General features: G+C 43.1%; 1 protein-coding gene across 2 annotated transcripts in view; it reads left to right on the top strand.

Annotated features, from left to right (window-relative positions):
- The first annotated feature begins 1,692 nt into the window (after positions 1-1,692).
- The window catches only part of SAMTOR (S-adenosylmethionine sensor upstream of mTORC1), a 34,251-nt gene continuing 21,685 nt past the window's right edge, over positions 1,693-14,258 (top strand). The window contains exons 1-2 of one of the 2 annotated variants that reach the window (XM_084521390.1): positions 1,693-1,927; positions 13,350-13,491. In XM_084521390.1, the coding sequence (XP_084377516.1) occupies positions 1,741-1,927; positions 13,350-13,491 (329 nt within the window). In that variant the 5' untranslated portion in view covers positions 1,693-1,740. Of the gene's footprint in view, positions 1,928-2,141; positions 2,183-13,349; positions 13,492-14,258 lie in introns of those variants that run through there. The other variant, XM_084521391.1, reaches the window with a different exon arrangement.

The following is a 14,258-nucleotide window of genomic DNA, read 5'->3' as shown; positions in this document are numbered from 1 at the left end:
AATACTGAAAAAGCTGGACCTTTGCTTGCAATCTGCAACCCACTTGTGAGATGTGTGCAATGCGGTATCTGACTGCATAGCTAAGAGTAAAGTTAAAAAGGGATGTTTTTACAGTCAATAATAATGGCAGGCTTTTGTTTGGACTTTTTTGTTTTGTCTTGATAATTGCAGCTTTATAAAGAACTTTATCAGAAAGGCAGACTGATGCCATGCTCCGTGATTAGCTATGAAATAATCTTTTTGGCAGGATTGACAGAGTGCTGATAAGAACCTGTTACACGCCCCGCTGGACGAAGTGGCACATGTCACCGAATTCTCATTAGGATGAAATCTTGACCCTGCCCAAGTCCGTGTGATTTGTCACTGGTTTAACTGCAGCCGCAATTACCTTCTTAGCGTTTATGAACATCCTCAGAGATCACAATTAGCTGCTTCTAGCCAAGTCAAACAAGGAAACAGCTTTACTGCAGATGTCCCTGCTACGATCCTGGGAGGGGTGGTTTTGCCTCTGTTGTTTCCAACTGCGCTTAGAGGAGAGAATCAAAGCGCTTCGGGTGTTGTGCAGCGCTTGGGCAGAGTCGCAGGGCAATGCTCTGCCACTGCCCCACCAGCACTGCCCCTGCTTGGAGGTGACCCTTTGGCCAGACTTGCATGTGAGGCAGGAGGGAATAACGGTGTCCTGACATTGCATCCCCAGCTCTTCAGCAGGAGACAAAAACCCCAAAAACCTGGCTCCATCAGCTCTGCTGCTGGCAGGTTCTGTCCTGCCCTGGTGATGCATTTCCCTCCCAAAATGCCGGAAACCACGCTCAGCATGGAGGCGGGATGAGCAGCCCCAGGAAGGCAGAATAAAGGCTTTGTAGGGCTGCATGCTTCCAGTGGACACTGGCCTGCTGGCATCCATTTATCATAGAATCATTAAGGCTGGAAAAGCCCTCCAAGATCATCTGGTCCAACCATCCCTGTACCACCAATGTCACCCTCTGAACCATGTCCCTAAGCACCACGTCCAACCTTTCCCTGAACACCCCCAGGGACGGTGACTGCACTACCTCCCTGGGCAACCCGTGCCAGTGCCTGACTGCTCTTTGTGGGAAGAAATGTCTCCTCATTTCCAACCTGAACCTCCCCTGGTGCAACTTGAGGCCATTTTATTGATAGTTATCTGTGAGAAGAGGCCGACCCCCAGCTCCCCACAGCTCCTTTGAGGTAGTTGCAGAGAGCAATGAGGTCTCCCCTCAGCTTCCTCTTCTCCAGACCAAGCACCCCCAGTTCCCTCAGTTGTTCCCCATAGGACTTGTGCTCCAGGCCTTTCACCAGCTTCATAGCCCTTCTCTGGACATGCTCCAGAGCCTCGATGTCCTTCCTGCAGTGAGGGGCCCAAAGCTGAGCACAGCACCCGAGGTGCAGGGGGACGATCACCTCCCCGCTCCTGCCGGCTGCACTATCCCTGACACACCCCAGGATGCGTTTTCACAGGATCATCGGAAGAGGCAGGCGCCTCGGCGGCTACGTGACGTGACGCGACGATACACCACGACACGTCACGATACGCGGCGACATGTCGCGACATGTCCCAACCCTCCCAGCCCAGGAGGAGGCTGTGGATCCCCCCCAGGAGGACTCCAACCCCCGGCATGCCGAGCGGGCCGGGGCGGGGCAGCGCATGCGGGGCGGGCGGCAGCTGCCGGCTCAGCCCTCGCTCGGCCGGGCTGCGCGCCGCGGAGCAGCGGGACCACCATGGAGGCCGCGCCCCGGCCCCGGCCACAGCCCCAGCCCCGGCTCCAGCCCCAGCCCGGCGGGGCCGCCGCCGCTGCCGCCCCCCCGGCCCCGCAGCCCCCGGAGCAGGAGCGCAAGCTGGAGCAGGAGAAGCTGTCCGGGGTGGTGAAGAGCGTCCACCGCAGGCTGCGCAAGAAGTACCGGGAAGGTAACCGCGGGGGGCAGCAGCAGCAGGAGGAGGAGGAGGAGGAGGAGGAGGAAGATGAAGGACAAGGGGGGGGGTCCCGCTGGCAGCCCGGCGCCCCCCTCGTCCCCCGCTGCCCGAGGGGGTGTGGCGGGGAGCGGGGGGCGGCGGCGGCCCGGAGCGGCTCCCGCTGGCTTCCTGCTCCTCCCCGGCAATGAGGAGGAGGAGGAGGAGGAGGGCGCCTTCGGCCTCGGTGGGCAGCGCCGGTAATGCTGCCAGGTGAAGGGGGCGCGCCCGGCCGCGGGGCTTGGTGTCCTGGGGGGTGGTAGCCCCAAAAGGGGGGCTTGCTGCGGGCTGGGGCGGTCTGCGGGGAGGATTTGGGGCCGTCGGCAGGTCCTGGGTGCCCGGGGGAGCCCCTGGTGCCCCGGGGGGCCCCGCTCTTTGTTATCGCGGCTGCCTCCTTCAGCCCCGGGGAGGGGGTCGGGCTGGGGCACGGCTTTGTGGCGGGGGTGGTGCCGGCCCTCGGGGATCTGCCCGGGCGGCGGGGTTGTGGTGGTGGCTTTGGGGTGCCTCAAACATCGCAGGAACGTCTGGAGATGAGCGTCCAGAGTTGAGATTTATTTTTCTGGGATTTGTAGCCTCTACAGGATGACTTCAGCGATCTCTCCGACCTTCCTTGTAGTGCAGGTTACAAGAAATTCATTCATTCATTCTGTCAGGGTGTCCACCGCACTCCAGTGACTGGCATACAGCTGGTTGCGTTCCTCCAGGAGGACACCTGTAAAACAGGGACGTTTCCTCTCCTGTCACTGGTCCTTGTGTCCCTTCCAGGTCTGCGTGTGGCACATCTGTTAAAGCAACAAGGTCAGGCTGCTTGCTGGGTGCTAGGAGTCCCCACAGGACCCCGACCATGGGACTTGAGTGCAGATATCTACCTGTGTAGGCACTGGTCAAGAGTTGCTGTTTATTTTGGCCTTAGTGTGAGCCAAAACCGAAGGGAGGCTCTCCCGTGTTCCCGTGCCATTTGGGTGAGGGAACACAGTGCGTTCAGACCTTGCAGCCCTGGCAGAGGGGTCCAGCTTCTAGCAGGTCGCATTTTCTGTTACTTCACAGCGCCTGCAGGTTAAAAAAGGCAAACATTGTCACTGTGAACTCTAAGAAATGGGAGCAGCCTCTGTAATACCTGAATTGCTTCAGATGGAAGCCTAAATCACATGGAAGTCAGCGTAAGCACACAGCTCAGCAAAGAGCAACTTAGTATGCAAAGCTGAGTTGGGTTTTGCCTTCAGTTGAATGTAATTGGTTAACAGAAAGGGGAAAAACAGTACTCTAATTTACTTCATAAGCCGTGTAAGTCACGTTAGCAGAAACTTTACAGTAATCTTCTAGTCATGCTAATTTAGCAATGTTGTTTGTATCTTTAAAGAGAAGCTTTAAAAACAAGTAGTTAATCATGTCACTTCTGTACAGCAAGGAGATTTCCGCCCATTACGTGCTTATCCGATGGTTAGGTAGTCTTTACAAGTAACCCGTGATTAATAGTAGCTGTACTTCATACGTTAGGTTAGTTCAATTCCAGAGTTTTATTTTTGGAAGGAGGTTCTGAGTTCTTCTCCCCATGTTTCTCTCTGCTTCTAAAAGCAGACTTGAAAATTTCCTTCTGAAATGCCTTGGTTTTATTTTCTAATACTCTGCTACGCTGACTGGCAAATGCATTACTGTGACAAAATCAAAGTTGTCGGATTGCTAAAGAAGCAAAAAAGCAGAACATCAGCTGTAATTTCTTGGTAAAATTTGAGTGGCAACTTGAGTGTATGAAAGAAACAAGGTTAAAAAGCAGTATCCTTGGTTATGTCCACAAGGAAAGTCTCTTGGCTCCCCAGTACAGTGCTTCCACCTCCGTATGAAGCAGTAACAGAGCTATCTGTGTTATTCCAGGGTCTCACATTGTCTCTTTTTAATTTATGCTGACTACTCTCACATTTACTGGAGTTCTGTGAAGCTGGTTTCTATTTCATCTAAATAAGCAAACAGCACTAGAATTGCTGTTGCATGGACTTCAGTGCTTTGTATTAATTTTGTTGATGGAAAAAAACCATGCTGAATGCCTTTCTGCAAGGTATATGTTTATGTTGCATAGGGTCTAGGAAACCACTTGAAACTGTAATATGGTCATAAGTTACTGTGTTCTGTTAGAAGTGTTGGAGAGGAGTTAATGCATCCTTGAGATGCAGAGATATTTGTGGCTAGAAGTTATTTAGGCTTGATTTTTAATAGCTGATTACTTTGAGAATTCATTTACCTTTCTGGTGTTAGCATGGCCTGTGTTTCTGTAAAGATAAGTCCATGTATTACCTGACTTGCTTATAACTGGCATCTTTACTCGCGGTTTATTTCCCACAATAGTTCCCCTTTCTTTTTCTGGAAAATGAGCCGGTACAAAACTGAGAGCAGTGAGCTTCAAAACTGCAAGCTGACACTTCTCTGAAGAAGTCACAAACTTGTCAAAGTGCAAGAGCAGTGTTTTTTAACCAGGAACTCATCATGACATCTTACTGCTATTTCTAAGGAATCACTAGAGAAAAGTTTATGAGAAATGTTGATTGACAGATTTTTTCTTAAGGAAAAACCGTGAACTCTTGAAGTTTATCAAAGCTGAATCTTGGCTTTTTTTTTTTTTTTTTAATTTCTGCCTTTCTTTGAACTATCTTTACCCTTATGTTTGGTGGACGGGTTTTGTATGTGCTTCTGTACCGTGGCTAATGCAATGTCTTGGTCCCAGACCATGCCAGTCTATTCATGACCAAGAATTTTCCATGTTTGAAGTGGTTTAGCTTAAATTCTTTTAAGTTTGTGTAAAAGTGTGTTTTCTTTCTTGAACAATTTTAACTTTTGTACTGTGTGACCAGTACTACCTTTTCCTGTTTTCTGGGTATTACTAATCTAGTGTGACTTTGAGTGGAAATACTGATTCTTTCTTTTCTTTCATCTCCGTTTCTTTTCATCTTTTTCAATTTCCTTCCCTTTCCCTTACACTCTCTCTGATGTTAATGAGTAAATAAAGAAGGGGAAGCTTGTAAACATAAGTACCATGGCAGACTTGGTATTTTGGGATTGCAGGATACTCTTACTGTGGATCCTAAGGCACTATTGTGTGTCTTCTGTATTTTTAGATGGTTTCATGAAGTTTTACAAAACAGTGTGGCTTTTCTTAGTGTGGAGAAAATAAAGTATTTGAATTATTGAAGGACCTTTTCCATGGTAAGTAAATGTATCAACTAAATTAGCTAATCATTAATAAGTTGTCAGACTCCTTTAAGGCAGCTGTAGACACAGACAAAACCCGTCTAGTGGTTCCTAAAAATACCTCATTCTTCAGGTTAGCCTATAAGCATCGTCTTCGTAAAGAAAACATTCTGAAGTGAGAACAAACACGCTGAGGTGTGAAGTGTTCGCTTAGGAATATGTCTCATTAGTGTAGAGCTCCCGTTTTTCTGGAGTCCTGTTTCCTACCCAACTGGATTCTCTGAGCCCTAATTGCTCTACACACCAGGGTGAGATCCACAAGCCGAAACAACAGCGCTCCAGCATTTTGTTCATCACTTACAAGAAACTTTGGGGTTCTGGACACTTGACACGAGTACTTAGAAAGTACACAAATTAGGTTTTTTCATGAAACCTGAATTTGGTCTTCTCATATTAGCCTCTTGCAGAATGGGTATGGCGGAGCAGTTTTGGGGTTAGTCTCTTGCTCTTGGCTCAGTTGCCTGGTACCACAGGTGACCCCAAATTTGTGTAGGGTTTTCCAGTACGCACCTTTTAGGCACCTGCAGCCCTGGGCTGGAGCATGCATCGGCTGCAGCATGTTGGTGTTTGTCAGGCCCAACAGTCAGGTTGTTAAAGCAGACTTAGTAGTTTGTAGGGAACTAAACATGATTTATTGAACATGTGCAGTGTGCTTTTGGTTTTTGTTTACAGTTGCTCCTAATAGCCAAGTAGGGTTAATTTTTACTGTGGTATAAAAATCCCTTCCTTGTACAGAAGCAGCCTGTTTTTTTCTGTGAGTTGTTTATTACCTCTGTAATCGTGCAGGCCTCTATTTATCAAGTAAACATTTTCTGTACAGCCTGACACTTGGTTACAGAGGGTTTTATATATAGTTTGGAAAGATGTTTTGCAACAGCCTCTGCTTCTCACTGGAAACCATGTATTTAATATAAGTGGAAAAACTTTGAGGTATCTTTAGTGAACACCCAGGAAAATGTTTCATAAGTGTTTTATTTATCTTTACACCTCTTGAGGCTGTTTAGTCTTTGAATCACACAGTATTGATACTAGTCTTGCTAAGTATTATTTACTGCATCACAGAAGCTGATAGCAACATTTCAAGGCGGTAGTCTGATTCCTTATATATATAAATGAGGCTTTGAAGGAATAGGTTATAACTTTATTGAGGTTCTAGAGCTCCAGAAAATGTGGAAGACTTTTGACAGCCGTGCCCTACAATAGTAGGTAGCCTGAGTAGGTAAGTGGCGTAGACACTGATGTGAGAAGCGTTGTTCTGAAGTCAGCTGCTTTATGGTCTCTTCCTCTCCTGTTTTTCATGAAAAACCTTGAGAGAGCTTAAGTTCTTCCTGATCTGAAACAGGAAACATTTTGAAATAGTGACATTTTTCACAGGGCAGGAAAACCTTTTTACTGAGCTCTACGTGGTATGCTAACAGTTATTACTCCTCTCTAATGAAAACTTATGTTTATTTCTACAGTAAACCAGTTGTATATATAGTAAGGTCCATTTGCTTTTCCCCCCTTGCATTAATGTCCTGGAGAAGGGAAACATTTGGAAATACCATTACATTTTCAAACAAACTAAATTTCATTTTATTATAAATGAAAATTGATGGCGTTTTATGATGTAGGCATTAAGATATGATTGTCCTCACAGTTTGCACGCCACAGTTTGAGCGAACTTTTCATTAAAAATCCCATGTTATTTTACAGGCTGATGGGGAATTCAGTAAAATTCCTGGTATCATTTGGCTAGCCCGCAAATCTTGAATGCCCACTGGCTACAGCACAGACTTGCACTCGCTGCACAAACAGCTATGTGTAACCTCCTCCGCAGCTCCTTTTATTGCTTTTGCAGGGAAAACAACGTTCCTGTTGCAGGGTCAGCATGATGAAATCCGTACCTGTGCCTCAGCTGCTTCAGTTTTTTGCTCCCACGTTTACATAAATCCCCTGAAATCGGTTTTACATTAATGTGTTTGCCTCCTTGTTGGTGTCCTTAGGGTGCAGCACACAGTCATCCCTCAAAGCCAGGTTTGGGGAGGAGAGGGGGTGATCCTGCCAAGCAGAGTCGATTCAACACCTGGGGGCAGTAATTGCTTCAGCTATCATGAACGGTCTCCCCGCTGGCTGTGTGACAGCCATCAGTCTTTAAAGTGATTTGTAGCAGGTTGGAGACACAAATCATTCTTCAGGGTGATGTGAGCTGGCCCACAAGAGGTGCTTTAAATAGCAGGTGAGTTGTACCCTAGATGTCTGCTTAGTGTGAACAGATAGGTAGTAGGTTCACACACAAGATTTTTACCAGCTGCAGATACCTTGTCAGGTAGATTTCGTATTTATATAGATAGATATCAATATATTGTTTTGTAAATGTGTGTGTGTATATATATGCAAGATTTCTGCACTTTAAAAGAAGATTTAATTGTGAAATATTTCAGGTAAGTCCTAAGAAATGTAAAGTAAATGCTAGTCAGACAAGAGAAGAAATACTAGCTTAAATTGCCTGAACTTTGTCCGAGTTGAAGTTCATGCTCAGTATCTAGACATGTAAAACTGGACAATGTTGAAGCCAAAAATACCTAATGTCTTTCAGATGTTGTTTTAGTAGGACAGATGTTAGTAGGTTTCTGGTTTATCTCGTATATTCTGAAAGTAGTAAATAGCAGAGCATTAGCTAACATTCCTCGTGTAATTAATCACTGCCATAGCATCCAGAGATGTAGTAGTACAACTAAATTCCAACTGGTGAGTCTCTGTTAATAAAGAAGTAATGCCCTGTGAAGTATTCATAGGAATCTGATTTCAGTTTTTGCCTAGTGGACAGTGTAGGATTTCTCCCATTTACCAGTTGGCATGATTTAGAAGCTTCTTTACTGTTTCTAGCGAGTACGTGAGAGGCAGAGGGTTTAAGAGAGCCTCTAAGAGGCTAAAATGAGATGGATTTTTTTCATTCCACAGAGCATTGCCATCAACAACAACAGAAAAGAAAGCTCAGAGATCTTGCTAGGCGTTGCTATGGCTAGCAGCCTGTCATCTCAAGTTATCCAGCATTGTCATGGACACTTGTTAAATGTGGGCATGGGTTTTCTTTTAACAATGAGCAATTCAAAGAGTTTTATTAACACAACTATACAAATATGAGCATGTCACTTTTGTTTCTGTCTCTCATTGTTAGTCAATGTTTTAAGCTTATTTTTTTTCCCTCCATAGGAGCCAACAAAGGTGTGTGCAGGAAGGTTTTGTGCTGTTAAATAGATGCAATCCACCCCCTTTGCATCTACCTCTGAGTTTTGCATTACCAGTTGATACTAGGATGCAGGTGGTCAAGACTTCAAACCCTTGTTTTTGTCTTTTTTTTCTTTTGCTTTATTGCAGCTACTAATTAAAATTATAACTTTCCAAACAAAGAAAACTGGAATTAGAAGGGCCGTTATTTTCAAGTCCTAAAAAAAAATTATTTTGGGGAGTAAGGGAGGTGGATTAAGATGTAAAATGACATTGCATCTAGCTGAATCTTAAGTGCGTGGTATCAGTTAAATCAAGGGATGCAGGTGATACATTCTCGTTTGGTGGTGGACGAAGAATCTTGCATTTGCTTTTGAGGTGCTGCAGCCATCTCTGTCTGGCAGTTTTTCTGAAGTGCGGTGAGGGAATTAAGGAAAATCATAACTACAAAAGCTACCCCCTGGGTGCAGATTGTGCATTTAGCTTCATATGGCATAACTATTTTATCACTGGATAAAACAGAATGATTCAGATCAGTTGTTTGGGTTTTTATCCCATGCCAAAGTGATATATACTGTTTTTAGCGAAACTGATCTCTCTTCTATAGAGAACTGTCTTGAAAAGACAAATTGATTTGATTTATTCTGTCAGAAGTCTTAGCTGAATAAGAAGAATTGACTAATTTTTCTATAAGAAACATCTTTTAAAAGTTTAACAAAACCAACAACAAAAACAATAAAATCTAGGGTGGAAGGAAGCTGAATTTTGGGGAATCCTTACCGTATAATTGTATAATTCTTTCTTCTTTATTAAAAATGTCTTCAGTTGTTAAAACTTACAGCTAACGTTAGCTGCCTATTGCTGTTCCCCACAATTAAAACTCTCTCATAATTAGGGTTATTTAAAAAATAACTCATACGTGATGGGTTTCTTCTCTGAGACAGGCTTCAGTGAGTGCTGCCTTTGGGGGCGTGAGCGGCTGCTCCGCGTGCAGGAGTCCTGTGGGTGGATTTGAGGGGTTCGTCTGCCCTAGGTAAACAGGACTGGTTTTTTGGTTTTCTTCTCAAAAAGGTCGGGCTGTGAAGAACCTCCGAGTTGGTCACTCATTTCTTCATTGACTGAATTGCTAGAAAGAGGTGGGCTTGGCCTTGTTTTGTTTTTAAAGGAGGAGTTAATCTTCAAGGTGAAGAGATTTTGGATAGAGAGGAGAGCAGACATTAAATACCTTCAAAGTAATTGCACTGTGGTGATTTGATAGGTATGTGAAACTTCTGTTATGCACCGGCCTTAAATCAGAGGCTTTTCAGATGGATTTTGGCTTAACTGGTTCCTTTATGGAGATCTGAGATGTGTAAAGATCTCTGAAGAGCCAGTGCTCAAAACAGGTTTTAAATTGCATAAAAAGTAATCATCAAGTGCCTAGGAAATATGTTGAGTAGCCTTAAACTTTGTCATGGTATGGTCATGAGAACCTGAGATGAAAAGTCTAATGCACTAAGCCAAATATTAAGATGTGACAAAAGATGTGAGGCTTTTTTTTTTTTTTTGATCCTTTAGATCAGCTATCACAGACTTAAATTTAATTTATGGGTTTAGTGATTGCTTAACAGAATATCTTTTTTTTTTTTTTTTTGGTAAGCATTAGTTTTGCTGTGGAAGCTTCCTGTACATTTTACAGTCTTTTTGGTTACACAAGCAATGATTCACAAATAAATGTTTAACTGCACCAGATTTAATGCCGTATTTGCACACGGATTATAAAACTGTTTGAAAATATTAATACACAGCTCTGCTGTGTTCTGGGTACCACTTGAAAATCAGATATTGCAAGACCTGTTGTAGTCACTACCTTAAAATCTGTCAGCAGATAGGAATCGGTGTTTGCATTTCCAACTCAGGCAGGATTGGAGCGTGATGCTGGAATTCGAGTTCCTGTAAATTTGCCTAATGCGCCTGTATGCGCTTTCTCAAAACTCGTGCTGGAGAAGAATGTGGAAAACAAGCCGAAATAACTCCCTGCCAGGGTACTTGCTCAAGGGAAGCTGAACCTCAAATGCTTCTTTGAAAGTCACTGCACAGTGATGTCAGTCTCTTCAGAAAACCTTTTGTCTGCGGTTGTTCTGGAAAAGGGCAGACAAATGGTCGTCATATCAAACCCGGTGAGTCAAAGGCAGGTGCTTAGACAAGAATATAGGACAAGTGCTGCAGAAGTATCTCCCTGCACTTGCTCACTGTTCTGTTGTTCAGTGATTTCATGGTCTAGGAACTCTAGGAAGCCACATCTTTGAAGTTTGTCATGGATTTTTTTTCCCTTAGTTTGCCAAGCTACGTGAACTTTAAGCTAAATTATGCATTTTATGAGGAAACAACTTTATGCATAGAAGCTGCCCTTTTATGCGTTACCTGGATGTCTCCTCATCTTGGAACAACAAAGCCTTGTTTTATATTGAACTTTTCCATTTTGCTCATGATCATGAGGAGTCCTATTCTGCTTTCATCCATCCTTCCCCTGTGTCTGCAAGGTGTTGCACAGGCAGAAACCGTGCCGTATCTATCCTGTGTTGCCATTTTCCCTACCTTTAGAGATACTTTACTGACAGATGAAGACAAACCAGAAGTGCTCACAGAATTGATTTGATATAGGATGTGTGATGGAATTATTTTATGATGAATTTTTCATGTTGGTTCTCCATGTCTCCTTTAATAGTCTGTATCTTTCAGTTTTATTTTCTTCTCTCAGTGCTAAAAATTGTTACTGCCATAGGCAATTTTATTGTAACCCAAAGTTCACATCCTGGGGTGCTGGTAGTCAGCTCCAGGTCTGCTTCTGTGTACCTAAATTCAAGACTCCTTGTCTGTAGACTCAAACTTTTTTGTTTCTCTTTAGCCTGTTTTCCTCGAACAAAGCTCTCTCAACTGTGTGTCATTCAGCTGTTTTACAGTTACCTGGCTCATGCAGCAAGGTTCAGTGCCTTGTGGCAGAAAACCCATGGAACTATCTAAATTGCATCCTAATTAAGCAGCTATTAAGAGTATACTTTGGACCGGGCTGGTGCTTTCTGCCTCGATGCAGTGTATATTCAGCACTTCTGATGTAAGAAATCAAGTTCCCTAGAGTCGTGCTCGTTTTGCCCTCTTTCCAGGGAGGACACTGTCTGTACCATTTCTTGCTCTTGGCACTAGAATTTGTCCTGTCCTGCCTGACTGTTTCCACATGAGGCCCTTTCCTATAGAGCAGCTCTCCCCAGACTTGCATTGTTTGGGAAATATGAGGGTTTCCTCTCACCTATCCTGTTAAATAAAACAGTATCACGTCTACTCCTAGCCTTCCATCTTGACTGCCATCTCATCCAAGGCGATGTAAACACCTAATTTGAAGGATGACTCATTTTGATGATTGCATGAGTGTGCTGATGATTATTTTTGAAGAAGAGAAAATAGTTGTGACATCCCTAAACCAAACTTACACAGGCAGAAACCTGGATGTCTGGCTTAGATCTTCTGAGTGTGCAGCTGTCTGTCATACCCAGTCGTGCTGGAACTGGAGGACAGATGGGGAGAGCAGTTATTACTGCTTTGTACAAACACAAAAAGAAAATAAAAGTTGGGACAGGAAGAAATCTACTACTGCTAATTAAAACAAAGCACATCAAAGGAGTTCTCGTAAATGGGTGAAAAACAAATCTCTTACTGGTATGAGGACAAGTCATACTGTAAGCTACTTTCAGTCTGTAGCAGACATAGCTGGCTTATGCTTGGATACACTTTGTAAATATTTCTTTCTCGTAGTAAGGTGCTGCGAAAACTGGTTTTGGAACCATGTTGTTAAAAGCATGTTGCTTGTCAGTTGAATCTTAAAATATAGCTCTACTCTTAATAACTTGCTGTTATCTGCATCCGCTTATAGATGCAAAATTGGTAGATAAATATTCTGCAGATCTACATAAATTTATACCAGGTGTGTGCACACATTCCTGATTAAGAAACACAAAATGAATTAGTGAGGACTGTACTAATGAGCATGTTTTTCTTCTCCTTCGTAGTGTAGAAGTGTCCTTTAGTAAAAGTATACCAAGAGTTTTCACGCTGTAGAAACCTCAGCAGGAATTGTGGCTTGCTACCAGTGGCATTTACCTTGTTTTTGTTTGACAGTACAGTATGTAAAGCAAGAAGTAGGTGCTTCCCAGCAAAAGTGGGAAAATCATGATGTTTAATTACTTTGAGGTGTCAGAATTTAACCTGCAAGCCTTCTTTTTCAGCAAGGTGAGGAAAGTGAAAATAAGCCTGTCCCTGGATGTTGGCAGGCAAATTTATCTGATTTTTTGACTGTAGTCAGTTTGATTCTTCTGCACTGTCACCTAGACGCGAATTGGGCAAGACTGACTGCATAGGCAGACATTTGTGAAGGCTTGAATTCCTTTTCCAATGTATCCAGAGAAATCTATAGCCTTGAATAAACCTTCAGTTAGGCAGTTTTACATGTAACATCACCCAGGGTAGTTGCAGTGAACAGGAATGTGACTACAAAGCCTTTCTTTAATTTAGAAATTAAAGTCTTTAATTTCTAAAACTGTTTGTCAAGTTTAATAGCTATGCATAGAAACCTGAAAGCAGAACTTCCTGGGAACTCTAATTTCATAGAACAAACTGAACAAAATCCATATACTGAGAATATTGCTAGCTTCTCCAGTACCTGATAGTCCCTTCCATCTCCCAAACCTGGAATTTTGTTTTTAACTAGAGAAAGAGGACCTTGTTTTTTGTTGTTAAATGCAGGTAAAGCAATCTCTTACTACATTATATAACTCCTTTTAATTGGAAGATGGGAATTTTGCCATCTACAATAAAGCAGCAATTGTCGTATCTCATGTGCAATTAGATACGTGTGCGTTGTATCTAACATGCAATTTTTTGTTGTTGTTTTCTTTAGTGGGAGACTTTGATAAGATCTGGCGTGAGCACTGTGAGGATGAGGAAACTCTCTGTGAATATGCTGTGGCAATGAAAAACCTCGCAGATAATCACTGGGCAAAAACTTGCGAAGGGGAAGGCCGGATTGAGTGGTGTTGCAGGTAAACCTAAAAGTATTTGAAAGATGTAATTGCACATTTCTATTTGCAATTCTTTATAATACAGGATTTAAGTTTTTTTGTTTTCCAATTTTTAAGATTTGTTCCATAAAATGTTAATGGTTTATTGGTTGCTGAAACAAATAACTGTCTTACTGTTCCAGCTTGTTAGGGATATATAGCTTATGGAATGGTTTCTTCTAATGTGAGACCTAAATTGCATCTTCAACAATGTTTTTTTTTCCCTCAAATGCTGAAGGTGTTTGCAAATACCAATGAAGTAATTTTGTCTGAACCTAAACTGAACTAATGTAACAAGTGTAGTTCAAGTTTAATGTACAGAGTTCGGGTTTGATTTGTGCATATAAGTGCATGGATTTTAAACTTCTTACACGTCCTGATAACAAAATCATGGAACGAGTTCAAATAAACTATTTCAATCTCTGAGGAAACTTCAAGGGGATAAATGTCAGTCACTCAGTATTCTTACATAAAGTTGAGGCATACCAGAGAATCTGTACCACAGAAAAACAAACAACAACAACAACAACAACAACAACAAAACACAATAGTTTGGAAATCTGACCTGGAGAAGAACTTATGCATGGTCCTGCCTTTGGGACTGTCTTCAGACAGATGAAGATGTTGTACATCTGAGAGACAGACATACAGTGAGTGACTTCAGTCATCTAGATGTTTAGAATACCTTGTTTCCTTCCCATCATCGTATTACAGTTCTTTTAAATGATGTGACCTAGAGGAGGTATATC

Source organism: Aythya ferina (assembly GCF_964211825.1).
Source record: "Aythya ferina genome assembly, chromosome: 1".
Lineage (NCBI taxonomy): Eukaryota > Metazoa > Chordata > Aves > Anseriformes > Anatidae > Aythya > Aythya ferina.
Note: the sequence above shows the minus strand (reverse complement) of the source record. Positions and strands in the feature narration are given on the sequence as shown.